Raw genomic sequence first — 25,232 nt, 5'->3', positions numbered from 1 at the left:
TCAATTTTATCAAATTGCCTAGCTTTCTGCTGGGCAAGATCAGGAATAACAAGAGGCATTTCCAGGGAGGGAAGGCTTTAAGTAGAAACAGAGAGCCAAAGAGAAAAAAAAATTCCAAGAGGAGATTTGGTAAAAGTGTCATAAGTTAAACTCATGACTCTAGAAGGAGGAAAAAAAAAAAGTGACAACAAACTCCACTTTATTGACAATTCCACAAGGGCCAGATAGGACGTAAAAATTATCTGGTGAGGGCGCCTGGGTGGCTCAGATGGTTAAGCGTCTGCCTTCGGCTCAGGTCATGATCCCAGGGTCCTGGGATCGAGTCCCGCATCGGGCTCCCTGCTCCTTGGGAGCCTGCTTCTCCCTCTGCCATTCTCTCTCTCTCTCTCTCTCTCTCTCTCTCTCTCTCATGAATAAATAAATAAAATTAAAAAAAAATTATCTGGTGACTAGGCACTCCCATGAGCCCTGAGTTGGCAGAGAACAAGGCTAAATTCAGAGAAGTGTTTTTGACCATGATAATGATGGTGAGTATGATAAGGTCTAGCAGCTTTGTTAACAAAAAAAAAATTGACTGAAGGAGATGGAATTGCCTATCATGAACAAGAGAGATGAAGGAAAGACATATTATCTGTTTCAAATATTTTAATGACTCTTATACACAAGATATGACATTTATTTTGTATTACTACAAAAGAGAACATTGACTCTAAAAATTACAAGGAGGCAAAACTCAACTTACAAGTTCTGCCTGCAGTTCATGCCTTAGACAAAGGCACTTGGCCAAAGGGGCAGATACGTTTGCAATCTAGCCAGTATACCTAACTCAACATGCTGGTGGCCTTGGGCAGAATCAGCCCAGAAAGAAGGGCACCTTTATATGTTAGCACAAAAAAGGTGCCTTTTCTAATATGCATAAGGCGCAGTGACCCTAAACTCAAGAATGACTAGCAATATTATCCAGTAATGGCAGACACTGACATAGGGTACCCAAGCAAAGGCTGAGAGTTCATCCATGAGTGTAGGGCCACACCTACACTCCACCACATGGGGGAAATTAAGCTCAATGCCCTCTAAAGTTATTTCTAGATTGATTTCTCTGTTGCCTTTTTTCACCATACTGTTCTATGAATTATCTTATGAATCTATGATCTCTCAAACACTCTCATACCTTCAACAATGTAATTCCTAAAGTCTGCTCTTTATGGGGAGAAAGATAAAGACATGGTATCAAAGGCCAGCTTGGGCTTACCATTCATGCTCTTTTTCGATTCCTATGCCAACAAGTTATTAGAAAAAAATAATTCCGTTCTAAGTTCTTCCAGAAGTTTTTCTGATACCATTATTAAATAAGATACTGTGCTGGTGATGGTAGCAGAACTGGGAAGCAACTTCAGCTCAAGTATTTCAAAGACGCTCGCTGATCTATATTCAGAAGCAGTTAGGGTTTCAGCAGTAACCAAAAGGAAAAGTATATTTTTATTAATGTGGTGATTCTTTTTTTTTTTCAAGCTGGAATTTTATACCTCCTGACACCCTACACTCATTTCTCCCGTTCCCCACCTCCTGCTGGCAACCAATAATCTGTTCTCTATACCTATGTGTTCAGTTGGGGGTTTGTTTTTGTTTTTTTTTTTACGATTCCACATATAAGTGAGATCAGATGGTAATTTATCTTTCACATATTTCACTTAGCAAAATGCCCTCAAGGTCCATTCATGTTGTTACAAACATCAAGAGTTCCTTCTTTTTAATGACCAGATAATATTCCATTGTGTGTCTATGTGTGTGCATACACACACACACACACACACACATATATATACACACCACATTTTCTTTTCCATTCATCCACTGATGGACACTTGGGTTGCTTCCATGTCTTGGCTATTGTAAATAGTGCTGCAATGAACATGGGAGTGCAGCTATCTTTTATCTTTTTGACTTAGTGTTTTTTTTCTCCTTTGGATAAATACCCAGAGTGGAATTGCTGGATCATATGGTATTTTTAAATTTTTGAGGAACCTCCATACTGTTTTCCACAGTGGCTGCACCAACTTACATTCCCACCAACAGTGCACAAGGGTTCCCTTCTCTCCACATCCTCAGCAACACTTGTCTTTTTGATAATAGCCATTCCAACAAATGTGAGGTAATATATTTCACTGTGGTTTTGATTGGCATTTCCCTGGTGATTAGTGATGCTGAGCATCTTTTCATGCACCTAGTTGGCCATCTATATATCTTCTTTGGGAAAATGGCTTTTCAGATCCTCTACCCATTTTTTAGTCCAACTATTAATTTTGCTATTCATTTTTAAAAGAAACTGATAGAAAAAATCCTTTAAAATGTACATATCTAGCTAGAATTATTCAAATCCTGCCTCATTTATCTAAGCACTATCTCCTAGTGAATTTATCATCATGTAGAATTTATTATGTAATTTATATTCCATTTAGACACAGCAATGCACACAAGATATGTTAAAATAATGGTCACACTGGACATGCAGAAAATATGTACCTTTCTGTTTTACTCTTTCATATATTTTTTCTTTCAAGGTGTAAATTGAATCTATTACATAATTTATGAAACAGACAGGCACAGCATTATGACCATCTTTCTACAGCACTTCATGATATACAAGGTAGTTTCAAACTACAGAACTACACTGTGAGAGAGGCAGGAAGATTCTAAAGCTTTTCAAGTATCCACATGTTTGTTCAGTCCTTCGCACAAAATAGCAAACTTTTAAAATATAAATTATTTAGCTAATATACATACTAAAATGGTTTTATACGCAAAAGATGCAGTTTTATAATTTTGCCTGTAGGAGGAGTGTTAGGCAGCTAATAATTAGCCATTCTGCACAAATATATAAGAAAATTCTAAATTTGTCTTATGAAATGTTTTTTTGTTCAACTATTTACAAATTTGGGGGGGGGAAGAAGCCCTAGGACATAAAACTCTTCTCTTCAATACAAAAGAAAGCAAGCACATTCTTATCATTTCCTCTGCCTTCCATCAGGTTTCTTCATGCACCAGTCTTTCTTCTAAGCTCTGTCTCTTCCTTCCTAATCCCTATTCCCTTGGCAGAATCATCTCTGCTAAAACAGATGACAAAGCTATGATAAAAAATTGACACCAACTTTGGATCAACATATGATGAGTAAACTACTGAGTGCAGCATAAACATCAGTCCGGAATCTGGATTTAGACTTCCTCTAGTGTACATAGTTGGGAGCCTTCCCAGAAGCCACTTTGGCCTTTTTTATTTTCTCCCTAATAGAGCCCAGATTCAGTTCAGGTATTTTCAGCCTTCAGGAAAAGGGGGTCCTACTGCCAGCCCATGGGAAGGGTCTTAAGAGTTAAGAGAGTGATTGCTCCAGATTGGGCACACATTGTAAGACAAACTGACAGAAAATTTTAATCCTTGCTCAGTATTAAAACATGTTGGATCTCTCACATACACACACCTCTCCCCATCCCACTTGATTTGAATGAAGAAGGATCTAATCCACTGGCAACAATTTTATGATGATGGAAAGGATCAAATTTAAGATGAAGTCAAAACTGAGGAAGCCAGAGCAAATTAAAGAATTCCAAAGATATTATGGGTTACACACACACACACACACACACACACGTATGTGTTTGCCAGCTTGCCTTCCTTCCCTTACTATTCTGCTTATGCACAGAAAACCACATTTGCCTCTGACTCTCTAAAATGGTCTAGTTCAAATACTTTTGAGTCCTCTGATCAAAATATCACCCTCTGAGATACCAGAGTTCTTGTATATACATCCCAATTATATTTATTTGAATTCCCAATAAACTAAAAGCCACACAAGAGCAGGTAGTATAACTTATTAATCTTGCATTCTGCGTAGTGTTCAACACGAAGCATTCCACAAGCATTTCCTCAACTGAAAGATATATAGTAGTATCTACATAAAACTGTCCTGGATATTAAAATCAATGAAACAAAATCATGTTATTAAGTTTTCCAATAAGTTTATTCAACTTTTAATGGTCTCATCCTAATAAGAATTTCAAACTTTTTTCCCCCACCAATCTTTGAAAATCTTCAGTGGGGAGGAATGATAGATATGAATTGTTTCTTTCCCTTTTAAATTACCTCTAAGTAAGCCAAAAGCCACAAAGGTACAAGATTAACTTCTCACTACAATTTTATTTTAGTCAGAAATTCCTCCTGAATTTTTCACGGTAGTTTCTCTTGAACCTCCATTGTAATAGATGAATTTTGGGGTGGCTGACCTTTTTGTTAAGAAAAAAATTTTAGGGGTGCTTGGGTGGCTCAGTAGGTTAAGGCTCTGCCTTCAGCTCAGGCTTATTATGCAATACTCTTCATTTAAATTTACTACAAATTTGCATTGTGTGTTAGTGAGCTACACAGGAACAAAATCAGACAAACTGGGGTTGTGATTTTTGATAGCACCAACCTTCCTTCTCAGTCTACCCCCCATGGGAAAAATCAGTCTCAAAGGAAACAAAGGAATTTGGTCACCAAATTCAAAAAACTGGAAAGGATTTTGGTAATCTTCTATTAACTTTAGCATTGGCAAATTTCTATTTTCCTCAGCACAAACCTAAGCACCTTTCTTATTTAAGACAATGAATTTAAGCTACTGGCTTCTCTGAATTCATCTAAACCAGCAGTTATGTGCTTAGTTTTGACCTAACCAGCAGGGGTCAGAGTCAGAACAAAAACCACCTAATGAAGGATTTCCATGGAAAGACATCAAACATTTAAGTGAGCAAAAATCAATTGCTTGTCAAACTGCAGAAATAATGTGTAAATAGCCAACATCTCAATGAAGATATCAAAAAATGTACAGCTCCCTTTGAAATGATTCCTAATAATTTTTAAAGTCTGAAAAAGGGTCTAAAGAAAATACTGACATTCTAATAAAAATAACACAATGAAGAAAACAAAATAAGTGATAATCCTGCAGTTGGCTATAGTAGGTTATGGAAGCACATAAAAAAGCTTTAGAGATTACAGGTAGTTTCCTCAATTTGGCTTAAGAACAAATACAGCTTGTTTTGTTTCCTTAAGTATGATTTTTTTAAAAAGATTTTATTTATTTATTTGACACAGAGAGGGAGATAGCGAGAGCAGGAACACAAGCGGGGGAAGTGGGAGAGGGAGGAGCAGGCTTCCCGCGGAGCAGGGCCCTGGGATCATGACCTGAGCCGAAGGCAGAGGGTTAACGACTGAGCCACCCAGGCGCCCCTTTAAGTATGATTTTTTAATGGCAAAATTATATCCTGAAAATGACTTACTTGTAAGATCAGTCTTTATTCCTGCAATCCTCAACAGTGGTTCAACCTTCTCATAATAGACCTGGGTAGCTTCTTTTTTGTGGCTTTGGGGGTTGAGAATTACTTTTAATGACTTTGGTCTATTTGAAAAACCTAAGAGGAAAACAAAGACAAAGTTATACAATCTTCATCAGCATTTTTTCCTTTCCCTTTAAAACCATACACTAAGTCCAGTTAGAACGTTATACATCTATTTAAATAGTATTTGTTGTTTTTATTTAAAATTCTTATAAGAGTATTCCCAAACACGGCAGTATTTTAAAACATTTACATTTTCCTAGCAGTTAAATAGGTATATCCCTCTTAAATCATGACTTATAACAAAGCATTTCATTTATGAAGGAAAATGTGGATGAAAGCAACTTTGTGAATATTATTAGGCAATGTTCATGTATATTTACCAAACCATAGATAATATATCAACTGTTCCATTAACATTTATTTCTGGGGGGAAAAAAAGCAATAAGCTGCAAAGAACAGAAAGGTTTACTTCCTCTCCTAAGATAAATATCCTCATTATTAGAATTGGGCTCTCCAGTGACCCCAGGGCTACCCAGGCCGGAGCTGCGGATGAGCCCAGGGTGGAGCAGAGTACATAGGGCTGGGCCAGGGCCAGCACCCAGAGCAATGCGTGCTGGGGGCTAAAAAGAGGGTTAGGTTGAAGTTCAGCCTGAAAAAGGGGCCAGGGGAGAAAGGATTCTTCCCTGGGGAATTGGGAAAGAAAGCCTCTCAGCGGGGATTCGATGAGAGTGCTGCCTCACAGTTGGGGCTGTGATTTGATACTACAATTTTCTGGGCTTGCAAGATGCTTATCACTTAGAACCCAGTTGGAACAGGTGCAAAGCAAATTTTCTGTTACGAAGGTGCAAGAGGGACAGAGGAGCAAAAAGAACGCTAACAACCATTTCTTTCAAGGTAAGCTGCTGTCATAGGGCCACGTTTCAAGGTTAAAAAAATAGTTACTAGCATCTGCTTTGAATAAAACCATTCCTAAAGCCAAATGGAAAAAAATCCATTCCACCGTCGGTTTTTCTGCCTCAAGCAGAGACAATATTTCATTTCTCATCATATTTGATAGAATACCATCCTTCAAGAGCACACACTGTTTTGAATCCAGGGAGAGTGCTGGATGAGAAAAAGATAGGACCATGCGGAACTGCCTAGAACCTCTGTCCTTGTCCCTGTGCTTGTTATTTTGCTTGTTATTAGGCCTCTGGCAGTCTCATCACCCAGCCTTAAAAATCTCAACACCTTGCTCAGTTCCTTTTGTTCTTCTGATTCCTCCATTCAGACAAGTGCCCAGATTCATGAGATGGTAACTCTGTTTCCATGCCTTCCATTCTGTCTTCCTGGCGGTTGCGCTCCAGCTCCTCCCAGGCCCCTGTGCTGCATCCTGGCATCTCACTGTTCTTCAAGTTCCCTGACCTCCACATCACACCTCCATCGGGCCTGCACCATCCAAGAGCTGCCAGAGCTCCCCACTGCCTGTGGCCGAGGCTGAACCCCTTAAAATGACACTCAGAACCCTTCCCCAACCAACCTCAACCTATCCTCCCCTCTTCCTCTCTCACGTATATTCCACAAACATTTATTGAGCATTTGTGCTGAGTACCGGAGCAAAGCGATTAACATGTGGCTTGTGTTTTAAAGGAGGAAGATGGATCCAACACATAGAAACAGCACAAAATAGACTTGGTAACAGAGAGGCACCAGTCATCTTGGGAGTGTATGAAAAGAGGCTGGTCAGCTCTCACCAGGGATCAGGAAAAGGGAGTATTTGAGCGGGGCTTTCGGCTCCTGTGGTTTTCACTACTTAGAATTCCCTCCTTCCTCACACCTCCTCTCACCCCCACCCCACCCCCCCTTAGCCAGACAGCAGGAGCAGGGCAGGAGAGGAAATTCTAACCAGAGACTAGCAGGAAGCTCAGTCAGCGCAGAGGTTTTTCTGTTCCATTTCTGCTTCCCCACCATGCTCTGGAACTACTGAATAACCTGCCAAATACCAGATATGCCAGGCTCTCTTTCTCAGACAGTTTTTTGTTTTTAATATTTTATTTGAGAGAGAGACAGAGAAAGCAACAGAGATAGCAAGAGAGAGCATGAGCGGGGAGGAGAGGGAGTAGCAGGCTCCCCACTGAGCAGGGAGCCCGATGCAGGGCTTGATCCCAGGACCCTGGGATCATGACCTGAGCTGAAGGCAGATGCTTCACCAGCTGAGCCACCCAGGTGCCCCTCAAACAGTTTTTCTTTCTATTCCACCTTACCACCATTTCTGTGAAAATTCTGTTTTGTTGTTGTTGTTGTTGTTGTTGTTGTTGTTGTTTTAATGAAGTAGGCCCTGTGCCCAACATGGGGCTTGAACTCACAACCCTAAGATCAAGAGTCAGCATACTCTAGAGACTGAGCCAGTCAGGTGTCCCAAATTCTGCCACTTTTTTTAAAGTTCACTTCAACACCACTTCCTCACTAAAGACTTCCCTAATCACCAACAGAATTCACCTCTCTGGCTTCTCATTCCCACTTTATTCTGTGTGCCTCTATTAACTATTTTTGTATCATTTATATCATAAAAAAAGAAACAGATTAAAGACCCAATATCTTGGAACTCTTATTGCCAAACCGGGGACAATATGAAATGGAGTAAAGACTGTATCATACTAAGGGAGAGAAGGAAAAACTCTGTCTTATAGAATGACAAAAAATAAATATGGAAGAAATGACAGAGTTAGAAAATCACTATTTTCACCCATTAATAGTGCATTCAGGCAAGAATCAGCAATGGATGGTAAAACCATCAGTGACAGGGAACAAAATATTTCCTTATTCTTAAACTCTGTCCCTCTTTGTTGTTCTCATTACAAAGGGTAAAGGGGACGTTTACAATGGGAAATCTCGCAGACACTGCCTTAATCAAGTGATCAGAGTTGACCATCACCTTAATGTACAAATGGACACATTTGCCTCAAGATACCTTGTGATGCATGATACACAGCACCGAGGACACAGCATTTCTGTGGTAACCTGCCCAATGTGCATAATGTGGATCAAACAATGATGAAACACTCCGATGGACCCTAGTTGAGGGGGGTATTCTCAAAATAACTGCCTTAAACTCTTACAAACTGCCATACTGTCAAAGAAAGTTGAGGACCTAGTCCCGATTAAAGGAGGCTGAAGAGAGGACAACTGATGCGATGTATGATTCTGGGTCAGGTAAAAAACTGCCATAAAGGATAGGACTACTATCCTTTAGCGACGAAGGACTAAGCAGATAAATCTAGGGCTCACTTTCACTGAAACACAACAAAGACAAGAAACTTGTTCTAAACTTCAGAGACCAAGACTCAGATTAAATATCCAAATTAAGTTTACCTTACCTGGCATATTTATTGAAAGACCCTGCTTCATTACTTAGTCAGAGGCAGTCCCAGCGTGGAAAGTGTCTAGGTAGCAAATGGTAGTCCTCAAATGTTATCATGAAAACAAACTTATTTGCCCCTCTTCCTATATCATGACTGTTGGGTAATAAAAATTTTTGGAAATAAGAAACAGTCATTTGGGGCTTATGAGGATAAGCAGGTCATAGCTGAAGGCTTATAGCCTTTAAGTATACATGTATATATGTATTAAATATACATATAAAGGCTTATAGCCTTTAAATATACATGTATGCTACATGTCCCATCCAACCTTTGTGACACAATCCCCTTAGTCAGGAAAGAGCTAAAACTATTCAAGATTTTCTAAAAAGATTTAAGCAATTTTATTCTTAAGCCTCAGTTACAATAATGGCATTAGAAACTAAATAAATTAATCAGAATGTTCCATTCCTTAGACATCCTGATAAATTGAGCTCTTTTAAAACGTAAATCAACAAAGCCAATTTTTCACCAGAGCATGTATTCATTTTCTCATTTATCTTTTCCTTTTGGGTGCTCTTAATTTGATGATTATGAAGCTAGAGTCTAAGTATATAAAAATTAGATAGCAATTTGATACCTATTTAGAGATCAGAAGGGGGATTTCTATTGAATAAAGCAAGATATTTTTAAGATGTTCATCACTGGGTAGAATAAAGAGATATAATTAGTAAGTCTCCAACCTCTCCTCTCTTAGGCTCCCTCCGCAAGCCTCTCTACTTTATTCAGCCCTTTGTACATACCACGCTCCCTCTACCACAATGCCATTGCACCAACTCTGCTCTGTCCGCCCACCTACGCTTGCTGCCACCATAACCACTTTGTCCAAGTAACCTTTATTCTTTGTTTTGATCTCACCTCAGTCATCGCTTCCTTGGGAACAATTTCTATGGGCTCCTTGGCTTTGCGACCTTAGCTAGGTCATTGCTCCCTAATCATTTGTTCCTACAGGTCCATACACATTCCAATCTTGATTCTTACACTATTATAATTTTATATCTATTTATTATTTATACTCATATATTAGACTTGGAACTCAGGTTTTTCTCCATATTCTATCTTCTTAGTGTAGGGCATATAATAGATGATCAAATATATGATTAATGAATAAAAGGGTAGTGTTAGCCTTCAGCCATATAGACAGTAATGGCAACCATTCATTTATTCACAAATAACTGCATGCATACTAATTTGCCAGGCAGGGTTCTAGAAGCTGAGGCTCTATCAGTGAACAAGCAAGCTTCTGCCTTCATGAAGCTTTCATTTTAATGGTAGGGGACAGAAATACTAGGAGAATTCAGAGTATGTTAAGTGGTAATAAGTTCTAAAGGTAGAATGAAACCTCATAGTGGGAGAGGAGGAACACAAAGGTAGAAAATATGACTTCCTTGGGGCGCCTGGGTGGCTCAGATGGTTAAGCGTCTGCCTTTGGCTCAGGTCATGATCCCAGGGTCCTGGGATCAAGCCCCGCGTCGGGCTCCCTGCTCAGCGGGGAGCCTGCTACTCCCCCTCCCTCTGCTTCTCCCCCTGCTCATGCTCTCCCTCTCTCTCTCTCTCTGTATCTCTGTGTCTCGAACGAATAAATAAAAAAAATCTTAAAAAAAAAAGAAAATATGACTTCCTGGACAAGGAAAATCAGATCACTCACAGGCATTTAGGACTTTGGCTTTTGTTCTGAGTGAGAGGAGAAGCATGGTGATTTTTGAGCAGCACAGCAACATAACCCTGGATGTTAAATGGATCACTCAAGCCTGTGTGTGGAAAGCAGATGCTGTAGGTACAAGAACAGACAAAGTAAGAACAGTTGCAATATTCCAGGCGGTAAACGACTGTGCTTGGATTAAGTAAAGTGGAGATTATAAGAAAAGCTAGATTCCAGATATATGTTGAAGGTAGAGCTGACAAGATCTGTCTACTCTTTAGATATGTTATATGAAAGACAATAGTCAAAGAGCAGTCAAATTATGGCTGGATAAGGGGAAAGTGACAACACAAGAAGGGTTAAGAACTAGAGAAAAGTGAAAAAGTGGTAGAATCAATTAATTGAGGTCTCCGGGTAGGGGGGTGAAAAATTTTAGGAGTTGAGAGAGTAGATCGATTAAGTTAGAAAGACAGAAGCCAATAGCCACATGAAGGGTAGCCACATGCTTCAAAGTGAGATTGAGTTATTGGTAATAACAATAATAAAACCCAATGAATGTTATATTCATCAGAATCATCTGAAGGGCTTCTAAAAACACAGATTTCTGGGTCCCAGATCCAGGAATTTTGGACTCAGTAATCTAGGGTCTGAGAATATATTTATAACACGTTTCCAGGTGATGCTGATGATGTTGGTCCAGAGATCACACTTCAAGAACCACTTCCCTAAAAGTAGGATTATGAGAGGTGAATGGAGTGTAGGATCAAGATCTTTGAGGGAGAAGCAGCTAAATATGGAAAGAACATGCACAAAAGCACACAGAATTATGACCGCAGTAGTGTTGTAGAGAATGACTACGAGACAGAAACTAATGTCTTCAAAGAGTAAGAAGAATGAACCAGTAGTCTGCACAGGACCACAAGTAGTACTAAGCTAGTAGTGTCTAATGGACTGAGCTTCAAAAATGAGGATTTTTTGAGAGAGGAAAGAAAATGGTCTCAAAATAGCAGAGAGAAGAAAGAAACATATCAAGATACTGACAACACCCCCAGGACCAGTGGTCTGAAATGTAGGACAGAGAAAACAGCCACGACAAGAGGGCTGTAAGGGGAAGCTACAAACTCCTGGGAGAGCTGGGTCTCTCTACTAAAGCAAGAAGGCAAGGGAAATTTGAGGGAAAGTAGTCGAAAATGTAGGAGATTTCGCTAATGATGGACTATTCATTCCACAGGACAAACTAAAATAGTGTCTGGAGTTAAGAACAGTGGGGATGGTGTTGGGTTAGAGAGTAGAGAGAGAGCCTTAAAGGAATGGCAGTACAACTGATGAAGGGCCTTAGGGAGTAACACGGTATGAAAGAATAGTTTGCAGCAGTTGAGGTTGGAAACCTTGTGAGGGTGTGGGGAGTAGGGTCTTGCCCCAAGCATATAGAGCTCTAAGAACTTATCTTTCCTCCAGCCAGTGCTGAAGCTGGGGAGGAGTAATGTTGCCTGGAAGCAGAAGAGCTCCAAAGCCCCTGTCCCTTTCAGAAGACCAGCCAGTGTTCAAATCTACACCCAAGTCTGTGCGAGGCACTCAGTTATACTCTTCACGAAGTGATCTCAGTGCAAATGTTCTGTATTTGAGAGTCACATGCTCTGTTGTCTTCTGTACAGACACATTTTCATGGTACAAAATTAAAAATCTCTGTTTTCAGCTCATTCCTTGATACCCAGTTTCCCTCCTGGGGGACAACCACTGGTATTACTTTAAGAATTCTTCCAGAAATAGTCTACGCATATATAAAAATGCATGTATTTGTTCTTTGGCTTTTTAAATAGATGGCAGTATTCCTACCCACTATTCTCTATCTTGCTTTTTTTCCTTTTACTGTATTTTGCAGAGGATTTCATATCACTATGTAGGTATGATTCTCACTGTATTTAAAGCTGACTAGCATTTCTGTATGGATGAACCTCAATTTAAATCCCCTGGAGAGGCGCCTGGGTGGCTCAGTCGGTTAAGCGTCTTCCTTCAGCAGGGTCCTGGGATCAAGCCCTGCTTCGGGCTCCTTGCTCAGCAGGGAGCCTGCTTCTCTCTCTCCCTCTGCCTGTTGCTCCCCATGCTTGTGTGTACACTCTTTCAAATAAATAAAAAATTTTTAAAAATGTAATTAGTTCCCTGGAGATGTATATTTAGGTTGTTTCCAATCTTCCTTTACTGAAATGAATGTCATTTTGCATCTATTTGCATATAACTGCAGGACAAACTTCCAGAAGTAGAATTACTGGATCAAAGGATATGCACCCTTGAGAGTTTATCCTATTCCTGAATTACCTGCTGTTGAAACAGTTCAAGGTTGTGACCCCCCAAAAAGTGGGTGCTAGAGTCAAAGTAATTCATCTTAAGTCTTGGCTCTTCCACTTACCAACTGTGTGACTTTGGGTTATTTGTCCAATTTCTCAGTTTTTTAATTTCCTCATGTGTAATATGAGGATAATAAGAGTACTTCCTACAAAAGGCAATTGTGATGATTAAATCATCAAATTTAAGTGCTTCGCAAGTGCATGGCACACAGTCAGTAATCAATTTATTATTATTACTACCAACTTACACTCCACCAGGAACTGAGTATCTGTTTTCTTATACCCTTATAAACTCAAAATGTTTTCAAACTTTTTGATCTTTGACAATATGAGAGAAGAAATACTGTATCTCATGCTAATTTCAATTTATATTTCTTTTTATGAGGCTGAGAAACCTTGGAATGTTTAAGAGATACTTTTATTCTTCTATGAACTGTCAGTTTATAGCATTAACTTATTTTCTTCATAAAGCTATAATTTAATACTTTGTATTTGCTTTTGTATAATTGTTTTTTAATGACCGTATTACAGAATTGAGGGTGGAATTCTTAGAACCAAAGCTATTCTTAATAAAAATCACCACACTCTTGGAAGGAGAAAAAAAAAAAGAAAATTAACCTTTTAAGTAAGGTTAATTTTAAATAAATAGCCTACTAAAAACCTTATTTAAAAACATTAAAATATAAAAATTTTTTGTTTATTATGAGTTATAAATACTTTTCTGTGTCATTGCAATTTTTATTTATGCCATTTTCTCTGAGAAAGATCCTTTTGATTTTTCTGACAGTTTTCATTTTACACACCTATAGATTTATTATTTTTTATGGTTCCTGGGTTTTATGTCATATTTAATAGTTCCCTTTTGTGACCAAAAAAAACACTATATTTTTCTTCTATTTAATTTTATGGTCTCTATATCATATTTTCATTTAAGCATATCCAAAGTGTCTTTTTAAAATAATCTCTTAAATATTTTATTTATTTATTAAAGGGGGCAAGAGAGAGTGAGCAGGGGGAGGGACAGAGGAAGAAGCAGACTCCCGCTGAGCAGGAAGCCTGATGCGAGGCTCCATCCCAGGACCCCTGACCATGACCTGAGCCGAAGGCAGACACTTAACCGACTGAGCCACCCAGGTGTCCCTAAAATTTCTTTTACTAGAGGTATAAAATTGGGATTTGACTTCACTCTTTTGTCAGATTATCCACCTGTCCCAACATCATCCATTTGGTAATATTTCTCTCACACATTTCAAATACCACCTTTAGATATATTAAATTTCTGAATGTGTTTGGATTTCTTCTGAACCATTTAGTCTGAAGTCTACTGATCAATTCATATGTCAGTGCCATATTTTGAATTTAATGAGATTAATGAGAATACCTCAAGTTTCTCCATGTAGGCTTTAAAATGAGATATTTTAGGATGTTGAGAACATACCCATCTATTCTTTTTTTATTAAAAGTTGCTTTTTTTAATTAAAAGTTGTCATTCATACACAAGTAGACCAATCTATAATTTTCCATTTTTTGGATTTGCATCATCAGATGTTGATATCAATTTCAGGTAAGCTCTATAAATACAATCTGGGAGTTTTCCTTTTTTTTTTTTTCCCCTATGCTCCCCAATAAACTATTGAATCGAAGTTTCCTGTTCCTTAAAGGTATGGTAGAGACCTCTGTGAAAATATCAGAGTCAATGTTTTTCTGTTTGTTTTTTTAAGGAGTACCCCCCCAAAAAAATGTTACCTTGGTGGTAATTGGTCTGTTTAGATTTTCTATGTATTCTAGAGTCAGTTTGGCCATTTTCACTTTCCTAGAGAATGGACTTATTCACTTCATCCTTCTCCAAGGAGGCAGCCCAGTGATAGAGATAGAAGAGATACTGTCCTCTTATGAGTACTAGTAGCAACACTATTTCTCCCTGATAATTAGAACTGATCACCTTTGCCAGCATAGCAACTTCATTATTATTTTTTTTCCATTTGTCGGTTCAGTCATATGGTTCAATAATGTAGCCAGGTAATTCTCAATGTCCAATTCAATTGAACCATTGTCACATTCCCATATGAAAGTATTCTTCCCTCATACTAATACCTCTAAATCAGCAGAGTTCAGAGTTATAGGGGCAGGAAACAAAAATTTTATGAGTGGGTCACTGGCAGTGAAGTTAAGAGGTAACACATATCTTCTCTACTTGGTTTGCAGACCCATATATTCTGTTTATGGAACTAAAAACCACTTTCACAAAACTTTGTCTTCTGGGTAGAATATAATGTAATACAACAGGAAACATGGTAAGACCAGCAAATCCCATGATTCATCAGCCAATTGCCTCACTTCTTTGATATAACCGAGTCCCTTGATCAAAAGTAGTACAGAATGTAAATTCATTGAACAAGGTATTTAGTAGGGTTACAGATGGTAGTGTTGTAACAGGGTGGATGGGAAATTCCAATCTAAAGTAAACATTCATAGCAATGAGGCCTAACTACTAACTTTCCACAATGGAGGAACACCAATGTAATCAACCTGCCACCAAATGGTTAACCAGTTGCTCTAAGATGCAGAACCATATCCAGGCTCAGGGCTGATCTGTTTGCAGGTAGAGTACTCAGTAATAATAGGAGTCAAATCAGTCTTAGTGAGCATAAGTACTTGTTTTTAAACCCACATATTTCCCCCATCTCTGCATGAAGGCCACTTTATGTGTTCATTGTGCAAGCCCTATGGTTGCTGTTTTTTTTTTTTTTTAAGGTTGCATTTATTTGACAGAGAGAGCATAAGCATGAGTGGGGAGCAGAGGGAAAGGGAGAAGCAGACTCCCCCATGAGCAAGGAGGCTGATGCGGGGCTCCATCCCAGGGCCCTGAGATCATGACCTGAGCCAAAGGCAGACGCTTAACTGACTGAGCCACACAGGCACCCCCCTAGGGTTGCTTTTAAAAGATGCTGACATCTGTAGAATGGGGTACCTTGCCTATCTAATTAGGTCCTCTTTTGAAATATAAAACAAATCTCATTCTGTTCTTATTCCATGAAAACCAACTTTCTTCCAAGTTCCTTACTATTTGGCAAGCTCTTAACCACTGTCCATGCATCAATATGCATCTATCCCTCTGGCTTTCACTCCTTAATAACTAGTACCAATTGTCTGAAGTTCTGCCCACCCTGATTTTCCTTTCCTATCTTAGTAACACTCGAGTGGGTCTGTAATTCTTCAGTAGCTCATTTCTATTGTATCATGAAGAACCCGTTTATTTCCCTTGGTTTACTGATCATAGAAAACATCTCATGATGCCACATATGAAGGGGGGGGGCAAAAAAAAAGAAAGCAATGCTGCAACAATTATAGGCCACCAGCATATTTGATTTACTAGACCCTTTTCCTCTAGTCCTTTCATCATATTATCTGTACCATACAGCTTTTTATTTAAAATAGCTAGAGTATTCTATGCTTTATACAACTGAACTCTAATACAGATGTCTAAAAGAAATCTTAAAGTTGACATATTCAAAACCGAAATTTTTATTTTCCCTACCAAAAGGGGTCTATCTACCCATAGTCTTTGCTATTTTACTAAATAAGAACTTCCTCCTTCCACCTGCTCTAGTTAGAAACTTTACTCTGAAAATTGGTAATTAAAAATAACTAATTATGCACTTACCCTGACTCTTTATAAGTACTATATTTATGGGTAACCAAATAGTACCAGTAGAAGAAGAAACATCCTTTTTATAAAAGAATAACACTATAATTTAGAAAGAATGATAAAATACAAAAATTTCCCTGATCTACCCTTAAATAATTAGTTCAAGCAAAGATAATAAATGTTAAAATATTTATTGAGAGCTAAATGCTCTCCCTGGTCCCTGAGTACCACTGAACAATTATCTACTAGTTTCAAATAGAAATATCACAATGGAGGGGCGCCTGGGTGGTTCAGTCGGTGAAGCGTCTGACTCTTGGATTCGGCTCAGGTCATGATCTCAGGCTGTGCCATCGAGCCCTGCATCAGGGTCTGCACTGGGCATGGAGCCTGCTTAAAATTCTCTCTCTGTCCCTCTCTCTCTATCCCTCCACCCCCTGGCTCTTTCTTGCTCTCTTAAAAAAAAAAAAAAAAAGTGACAATGGAGAGATCGAGCTGTCACCTCTTTGACTCCGGGATCCATCTTAGCCTTGGGAAATCTATCTTATCCACATATCATGGGATAGTCAGACATTACATACCACCTGAGATAATGAAATATGAAGTACGCAGTACCACTTATGAAGTATTCTTGCACAGTATGAACCTAATTAAGCCTTTAGATTAGAAATCCAATTTTTAGGTAATAAAGAGCATAGAAAAACAAGTTAAATGATACCACAAAGAAGCAATCAGACAGTGGTACAACAGTACTGCTCAAAGAGTGATCTTCAGAATGACAATCTAGCATTGCCCAGACCCACTAAATCAGGATGTTTGGGAATGGGGGACAGTATCTATATTTAAATAGGCTTTCTAAGTGTTCCTTATGCACGCTAAAGTATCTACAGGACAACCTCATCTCTTCCATAAATCAGTGTCAGAATTTTAAAAATGAGGGGATTGTCTTAGTGTTGTAGTTTAAATATGTTTAATTCGGGGTGCCTGGGTGGCTCAGTCATTAGGCATCTGCCTTCAGCTCAGGTCATGATCCCAGGGTCCTGGGATCGAGCCCCGCATCGGGCTCCTTGCTCGGCGGGAAGCCTGCTTCTCCCTCTCCCACTCCCCCTGCTTGTGTTCCCTCTCTCGTTGTGTCTCTCTCTGTCAACTAAATAAATAAAATCTTATAAATAAATAAACAAATAAATAAATAAAATATGCTTAATTTGATGAATGATTCTTGATTGGACACTAGTTGGTACAAGTCAGCTATAAAAGACATTTTGGAAAACATGGTGAAATGTTCAGTATGGACCAGGTATTCAATGATGATAAGCAACTATTGTTCATTCATTTGGTAGGATAATGATATTTGGTTATTTATAAAATGTCTTTTTGTAGAGATGCACACTGGAGTATTTCTGGGAGAAATGTCATGATGTATATAGTTTAAAACAGACTGACAAAATGTTAAAACATATGGAGAAATGTTAAGAACTACAGAATAAGTGGGTGATGGCAATATAAGTGTCCATTATAATGTTTTTATATGTTCTATATTATTTGACATTTTCCCTAATAGGATAAAAAAAATCTTGCTGTCATCATTGACTTTTTCCTCTCTTAATATCCCCCATATTCACCAAGTCAATAAATCCAGAAGGCTGTATCTTCAAAAACAAATCCAAAGTCTAATCACTTCCCACTACCTGTCTTGCTCCCTCTTTAATTTAAATCACTACCTTTTGCCTGGATTATACCAGTTTCCACTTAACTGGTTTCCGGCCTCAATTCCTTCCCCTACTCAGAGTGTACTCTCTACTTAACAGAATATTCACTTTAAAAGTTCTATCATGTCACTCCATTGCTAAAACTCCCAAATGGTCCCCATTTTTCTCAAAATAAAGGTACAAAACCACACAAAGCTTGCAAGAGCCTTCATGGTCTAGCCCAGCTGCCTCTGTGACCTCATTCCCCACTACTTTACTCCCTAAATCCCAGCACATGACTTTCTTGCTCAACCTTTTACACACACTGTTCTGTTTGTACCATTTCCCCCTCATATATCCATATGGCTCCCTTTCCCATTACTTTCAACTGTCTTCTAAAACTAGACATTGCACGAGCTGGGTTTGAAAAGCAGCCTCAACTGTCTTATCTGAGGCTTGGACTCTGAGTACCCTTCTCACCATCAGGGCACTTGTGCTTCATCTCACAAGAGAAGGAAAAATGCAAAGAAGTAGCTGGCCAAAGGAATGGCACCAGTGAGTGATGAAGCCAAGACCAAATTCACCAGTTAAGACCGCCAAATGACTTGGTAAAACACTTCTCCATAAAAAATAACTGTAACGATAATAAAAGCATTTGAAGATTTTTGAAAACTACATTAGGAAGGTAAGAAAAAGGACAAAGTTCAAGGTTTAAGAAATTTAATTAACTTAATTGAAAAACAGTTAAAAAGGAGAGCTTAATTTTTTCCATGAGAAAACAGACATGTATATTCTAGTCCTCTTGATGAAACAAGAACATGGACTGCAGGAATGTAGTACACTGTGAAGATTTACATAAAATCATTAGCTACAAAGAACTCTGGAAAACATTTTAAGAATGCAACACAAAGCATCAGGAAGTTACGACCTTGCTCTTCTCTCAATCATGAAAAACTGTTTAATATGAAAGCTATATTTGAAACACACAAATCCCCTGAACTCCTTGAAAAAAAAAAAGGAATCTCGATGTGATAATAATCATTTATTCATAATTTCACAACAGTATAAGCATCCCCCAAATAGATAATCCAAGATTAAAATATAGGCATGATTCAATATTAATATGCAACTGACTTGGTTCTCGGTCCTCCTGTAACTTCTCAATTCATACTCTAGAGTACAGACCTTTTTAGCACCCCAGTTTGCAATGAACCAGCAATGTAAAACAGAATGGCCAACTGTTCCTCTGTTAGTAACAAATGTGCTAATATGTACTAGTTTAAACTTGATCTATCAGTGAGTCAATGAACCATGAAGGGTGGGGGTTAATCAGGGTGTTCTCCAAACAAAGGCTCCTGAGAGCAGCGGGGACGCCACTCCCAGACTCACATCTGTGCTGTTTTGAGTGCAGCATGATGGAAATGGCATGGTGTTCATCAAAGTTAAGAGCCCAGAACCTTGTTAGAGTATTGGATATACTCACAACTGTTTTATACAAAAACGCAACCAAATTGTTGCAAAAATAAAACCCAAACACAGGAAATAAAGACCTCAAGTAACCACAATTCTCAGGAGCTATTAATATTAAACTATGCCCAGTTAATATGTAACAGTGATGGTAAAGCCTTTCACACACAAGATATGACAACTTCCAAGCAAAGCACAGAAATAGAATATTTTATATTAGGAGATTTATATTAAAATTTGTTCGTTTCACTTCACTATCAGCAAAAGTTAATTGATGCACATCTTTACACACCCACAAAAATAACTTAAATGTTATAGTCTACTTAAGCCCAGTAACTTCTAAACTCACAGGCAGCCCACCAATGTGAACATCTCTAACAGCTGAGACAGGCTCAACCACAATTAGGAGAAAGAATCACCTACTGCCAGAAATAGTCACCTCAATACTTCAGTATTTTAATGATGAAGTGGTCAAGACTAGAGATAGAGCAAGAATGAACGGAAAGAAGAGCTAAGAAAGAGGAAAAGAAATTTCAACCAATTATATTACCTATTTATTTTTATCAGATTATTATTATCCTCACTTCCCCCAATTAAATCTCCAGAAAGGTGTAGGGCAAGACGGAAATGTAGGAAGATCCTGAATTCACCACCTCCGTAGACACAGCAAATCTACACCGAGTTATAGACCAGTTCCTCCCCTGAAGAAGAGCTAAGGGCTATCTGAACAGCTTCTGCACAATAAGAAAATGATAGGAGAGATGATGAGACAGTAACAAAAAGAACTCCCACCCCTGACACTGAACTGCAGGGGGAAGGGATATTACTGAGAGCTGATCCCTCTGCTCTGGGGCACAGAAAAAAAGCCCTGGCTTAAAAAGCAACTAGTAATAGAAGACCCAGCCCTAGAACCCTGCCAAATGCCGAGAGAGCTGTGGAAATTCACTTTGGGTTGGAGGGGCTGGTGAGCATCATGATTTACACTCCTCCTCGCTTCGATAGCCCAGACAGGAACAGGGTTCTGAGCACCCTAGCTGGGAGTGGGCTGCCTCAGCAAGCACTGGGCCCCTAGCCTACACCAGCCCCAGATGCCCTGTGGCACAAACAAAAAAAGCCACTGTTCAAAAGAACAACGAGAATATCAAGGAACTAGCCCTAGAACCCTGCCATATTATGGAGGAGCTGCTGGAACTTTCTGGGCCAAAGGAGCAGGTGAGCACCATGGTTTACGTTCCCCCTTGATGTTGGTAATATGGATGGGAACAGGGTCTGAGGGCCCGAGCCAGCTTACCACCTAAATGAGACCTGGGCCTCTAGTCTATGCCAGCCATCCCACCAAGGCAGCCCCAGGGTGCTATACACTGGGACACCCCTGGTCAGCACTCACTATAGCTCCAGCCATCAAACAAAGGTGACACAGATACAAAGCACCCAGAACACTCCAGGCCCACCACTTTGGTTTTAGGCAGCTTGCTAGGGTACCCCCTGACACAGAATGCTTCAGGACATCCTAGCTGACACCTGCTTCAACTCTAGCTGCCCAGCCAGGGTGCCCCCTACACAGAGCACCCTGGGAACCTCCAGCTTGTGCCCACCTCAGTTCCAGCTACCCTGCCAGGGCACCCCTATGCAAAGAACCCCACATCACCCTAGCTTGTACCCACTTCAGCTTCAGTTGTCCTTTGAGGGTACCCTCACTGCGGAGAGCCCCAGGACCACCCCAGTCCACATCCACTATAGCTACCACTGTACTGCCAGGGTGTCCCCCCACCCCGTCCCATGCCCCACACCTTGGTTCTAGCCACCGCACCAGGGTGTCCTGTGCATAGAGACTCCTAGAACACTCTTATACCCACACTACAGCCTCAGCTATCTGGGCAAGGTACCTTCTGCACATAGAGCCCTGGGACTCTCAGCTTGAACCCCCTTCCACTTTAGCTGTCTTTCCAGAGCACCCCCTATGTGGAAAGACCAGGGTCCACACCAGCTCATGCCCACTATAGCTTCAGCCGTGCTGCTAGGGTGCCCTCTGCAGAGCCCCAGAACCCTCCTCCACGGTATGCATACGCTTCAGCTTTAACTGTCCAGCCAGACCACCAACTGCAAGAGAGCCCTGGGACAACCCCCCACACCCAGCTTTAGCTGTCCTGCCAGGGTAACCCCTATACAGAGAGCCTCAGGACAACCCCGGCCTACATCCACTTTAGCTCTGGCCATCCCACCAGGGTAGTCCCAGCACAGAAGGTCCCATAAACCTTAGCCCACACTGGCTATAGCTACAGCCAGCCAGCAAAAGTCACCAGGCACACACAGCCTACACAGGGGATGACCATACATAAGACCATTTCTTCAAGTTTAGAAGTACTTGTTCTAATTCATAGACAGAAAGTCAAGCAGAAGGGGGAGACAGAAGAATATGCTCCAAAGAAAAGAACAAGACAAAACCTCAGATAAAGAACTAAATGAAACAGAGGTAAGCAATATGCCTGATAAAGAGTTTAAAGTAATGATTGTAAATATACTCACTAGACTAGAGAGAAGAGTGGAAGAACTCAATGAGAATTTCAACAAATGAAAAATAATCAGAGCACAAGAATAACTGAAATAAAAAAAAATACACTAGAGGTAATCAACTGTAGATTAGCAGATGCAGAAGAATGGATCAGCAATCCAGAAGATAAGGTAATGGAAAGCAGCCCAGCTGAACAGCAAAAAGAAAAAAGAATTTTTAAAAATGAGGATAAGTTAGGGGATCTCTTGGACAAAATCAAGCAAACACTTGCATTATAGAAACCCCAAAAGGAAGAGAGAGAGAAAGGAACTGAAAACTTATTTGAAGAAATATAGCTGAAACTTCCCTAACCTGGTGAAGGATATAGACTTCCAGGTTCAGGAAGAACAGAGAGTTCCAAATAAGATGAACCCAAAGGGGTCCACACCAAAACACATAATAATTAAAAGGTCAAAGGTTAAAAATAAAATCAGAAGCTTAGGAAACAAGTGTTGGCATGAATGTGGAGAAAAAGGAACCCTTGTGCACTGTTGGTGGGAATGCAAACTGGTGCAGCCACTACAGAAAAATAAAGAGAGAATTTCTTTTTTTAAAGATTTTATTTACTGGGGCTCCTAGGTGGCTCAGTCATTAAGTGTCTGCCTTCGGCTCAGGTCATGATCCCAGGGTCCTGGGATGGAGCCCCACATTGGGCTCCCTGCTCAGCAGGAAGCGTGCTTCTCCTTTCTCCCACTCCTCCTGCTTGTGTTCCCGCTCTCCCTGTCTCTCTATCAAATAAATAAATGAAATCTTAAAAAAAATAAAAAATAAAAAAATAAAGATTTCAGCAACAGGCGTGGGTCACGCTCTCGCTCGCTCTCTTTCTGCCACCATCTTGGTTCCGCGTTCCCCTCACAAAATGCCTGGTGAAGCCACAGAAACCGTCCCTGCTACAGAGCAGGAGTTGCCACAGCCCCAGGCTGAGACAGGGTCTGGAACAGAATCTGACAGTGATGAATCAGTACCAGAGCTTGAGGAACAGGATTCCACACAGGCAACCACACAACAGGCCCAGCTGGCAGCAGCTGCTAAAATCGATGAAGAACCAGTCAGTAAAGCAAAACAGAGCTGGAGTGAAAAGAAGGCACGGAAGGCTATGTCTAAACTGGGTCTTCAACAGGTTACAGGGATTACAAGAGTCACTATCCGGAAATCTAAGAATATCCTCTTTGTCATCACAAAACCAGATGTCTACAAGAGCCCAGCTTCAGATACCTACATAGTTTTTGGGGAAGCCAAGATCGAGGATTTATCTCAGCAAGCACAACTAGCAGCTACTGAGAAATTCAAAGTTCAAGGCGAAGCTGTCTCAAACATTCAAGAAAACACACAGACTCCAACTGTACAAGAGGAGAGTGAAGAAGAAGAGGTTGATGAAACCGGTGTAGAGGTTAAGGACATAGAATTGGTCATGTCACAAGCAAATGTGTCAAGAGCAAAGTCAGTCCGAGCCCTGAAGAACAACAGTAATGATATTGTAAATGCTATCATGGAATTAACAATGTAACCATCTGAAAACGAGGACTTTTTTTGGTGTTTCAAAAAAATAACTGCAGCTTGGTTTGAAATTTGTACTGTTTCTATCATTAATAAAGTTATGGCTTCTTGTTGGATGAAAAAAAAAGATTTCATTTATTTATTTGACAGAGAGAGAGAGACAGGGAGAGAGAGAGTACAAGCAGGCAGAGGAACAGGCAGAGGGAGAGGGAGAAGCAGGCTCCCTGCTGAGTAAAGAGCCTGATGCATGACTCAGTCCCAGGACCCGGGAGCATGACCTGAGCCAAACGCAGATGCTTAACTGACTGAGCCACCCAGGGATCCCAAAGAGAGAATTTTTAAGGTAGCATAAGAAAAACAAAAAGTTATATACAAGGGAAATCCCCTAAGGCTTTCAGCTGATTTTATAGAAAAAGTTTGAAGTGGCACAATTTATTCAAAGTACTAAAAGAAAAAACCAAGAATACTTTACCCAGCAAGATTATTATTCAGAATTGGAGAGATAAAGAGTTTTCCCAGACAAAAAAAGTTAAGGAGTTTATCACCACTAAACTGGCCTTACAAGAAAGGTTAAAGGGACTTAAGTGGAAAAGAAAGGGCCATAAATAGACTGAGAAAATTATGAATAAAAACTGTAAAATATGACAACACATATGTAAAATGTAGGGGGAAGTAAAAATGAAGTTTGTTTTTTTGGAATGTGTTCAAAACACATTGTTCCTTTAAAACAAAGACTGTAACAAGAGACAAAGAAGGGATACAAAACGATGAAGGGATCAATCCAATAAAAGAATAAAATAATTTAACTATTTATGCACCCAACACTGAGAGCACCTAAATACATGAAACAAATATTAACAGACATAAAGGGAGAAACTGATGGGAATACAATAATAGTAGTGGACTTTAACACCCCATTTACATCACTGGATAGATCATCCAAACAGAAAAACAACAAAGAAACAGTGGCTTTGAATGACACATTAGACCAGATGGACCTAACAGATATATATGGAACATTCCAACCAAAACCAGCAAAATATACATTCAAGTGCACATGGCACATTTTCCAGGACAGATCACATGTTGGGTCACAAAACAAGTCTCAATACATTTAAGAAGACTGAAATCATATCATGCATCTTTTCCAACCACAAGATTATGAAATTAAAAATCAATCACAAGAAAAAGACCCGGGGGGGGGAAAAAAACACAAATGCATGGAGGCTAAATGACATTTGACTAAACCAATGGGTCAACAAAGAAATCATAAAATACATGGAGACAAATGAAAATGATAACAGTAGTCCAAAATCTTTGAGATGCAGTGAAAGCATTTCTAAGAGGAAAATTTATAGTGACATAGGCATACATCAAGAAACAAGGAAAATATCAAATAAATAGCTTTACACTGAAAGAAACTAGAAAAAGAACAAAACCCAAGGTGAGTAGAAGGAAGGAAATAAAGATCAGAGCAGAAATAAAGAACATAGGGACAAAAAAAAAAAAAAAAGGAAAAGATCAAGGAAACCAAGGTCTGATTCTTTGAAAAACAAAATTGATAAGATTTTAGCCAGATACATCAAGAAAAAAACTGAGAGAAACTAAATGAATAAATAAAATCAGAAACA

The 25,232-nt window shown here is 39.5% G+C and overlaps 1 protein-coding gene and 1 pseudogene across 1 annotated transcript in view; one reads left to right on the top strand and one right to left on the bottom strand.

Annotated features, from left to right (window-relative positions):
• Positions 1-25,232, bottom strand: part of CERKL (CERK like autophagy regulator) — a 109,651-nt gene that overhangs the window by 24,067 nt on the left and 60,352 nt on the right. Inside the window, exon 3 of the mRNA XM_073881760.1 lies at positions 5,308-5,439. Coding sequence (XP_073737861.1) covers positions 5,308-5,439 — 132 coding nt within the window. The remainder of the gene's footprint in view (positions 1-5,307; positions 5,440-25,232) is intronic.
• On the top strand, positions 22,894-23,691 carry LOC112806725 (nascent polypeptide-associated complex subunit alpha pseudogene; annotated as a pseudogene).

The sequence above is a fragment of the Callorhinus ursinus genome, unplaced genomic scaffold (genome assembly GCF_003265705.2).
Source record: "Callorhinus ursinus isolate GAN/ISIS: 27379988/994484 unplaced genomic scaffold, GSC_fseal_2.0 scaffold2, whole genome shotgun sequence".
In the NCBI taxonomy this organism is placed as follows: domain Eukaryota; kingdom Metazoa; phylum Chordata; class Mammalia; order Carnivora; family Otariidae; genus Callorhinus; species Callorhinus ursinus.
Note: the sequence above shows the minus strand (reverse complement) of the source record. Positions and strands in the feature narration are given on the sequence as shown.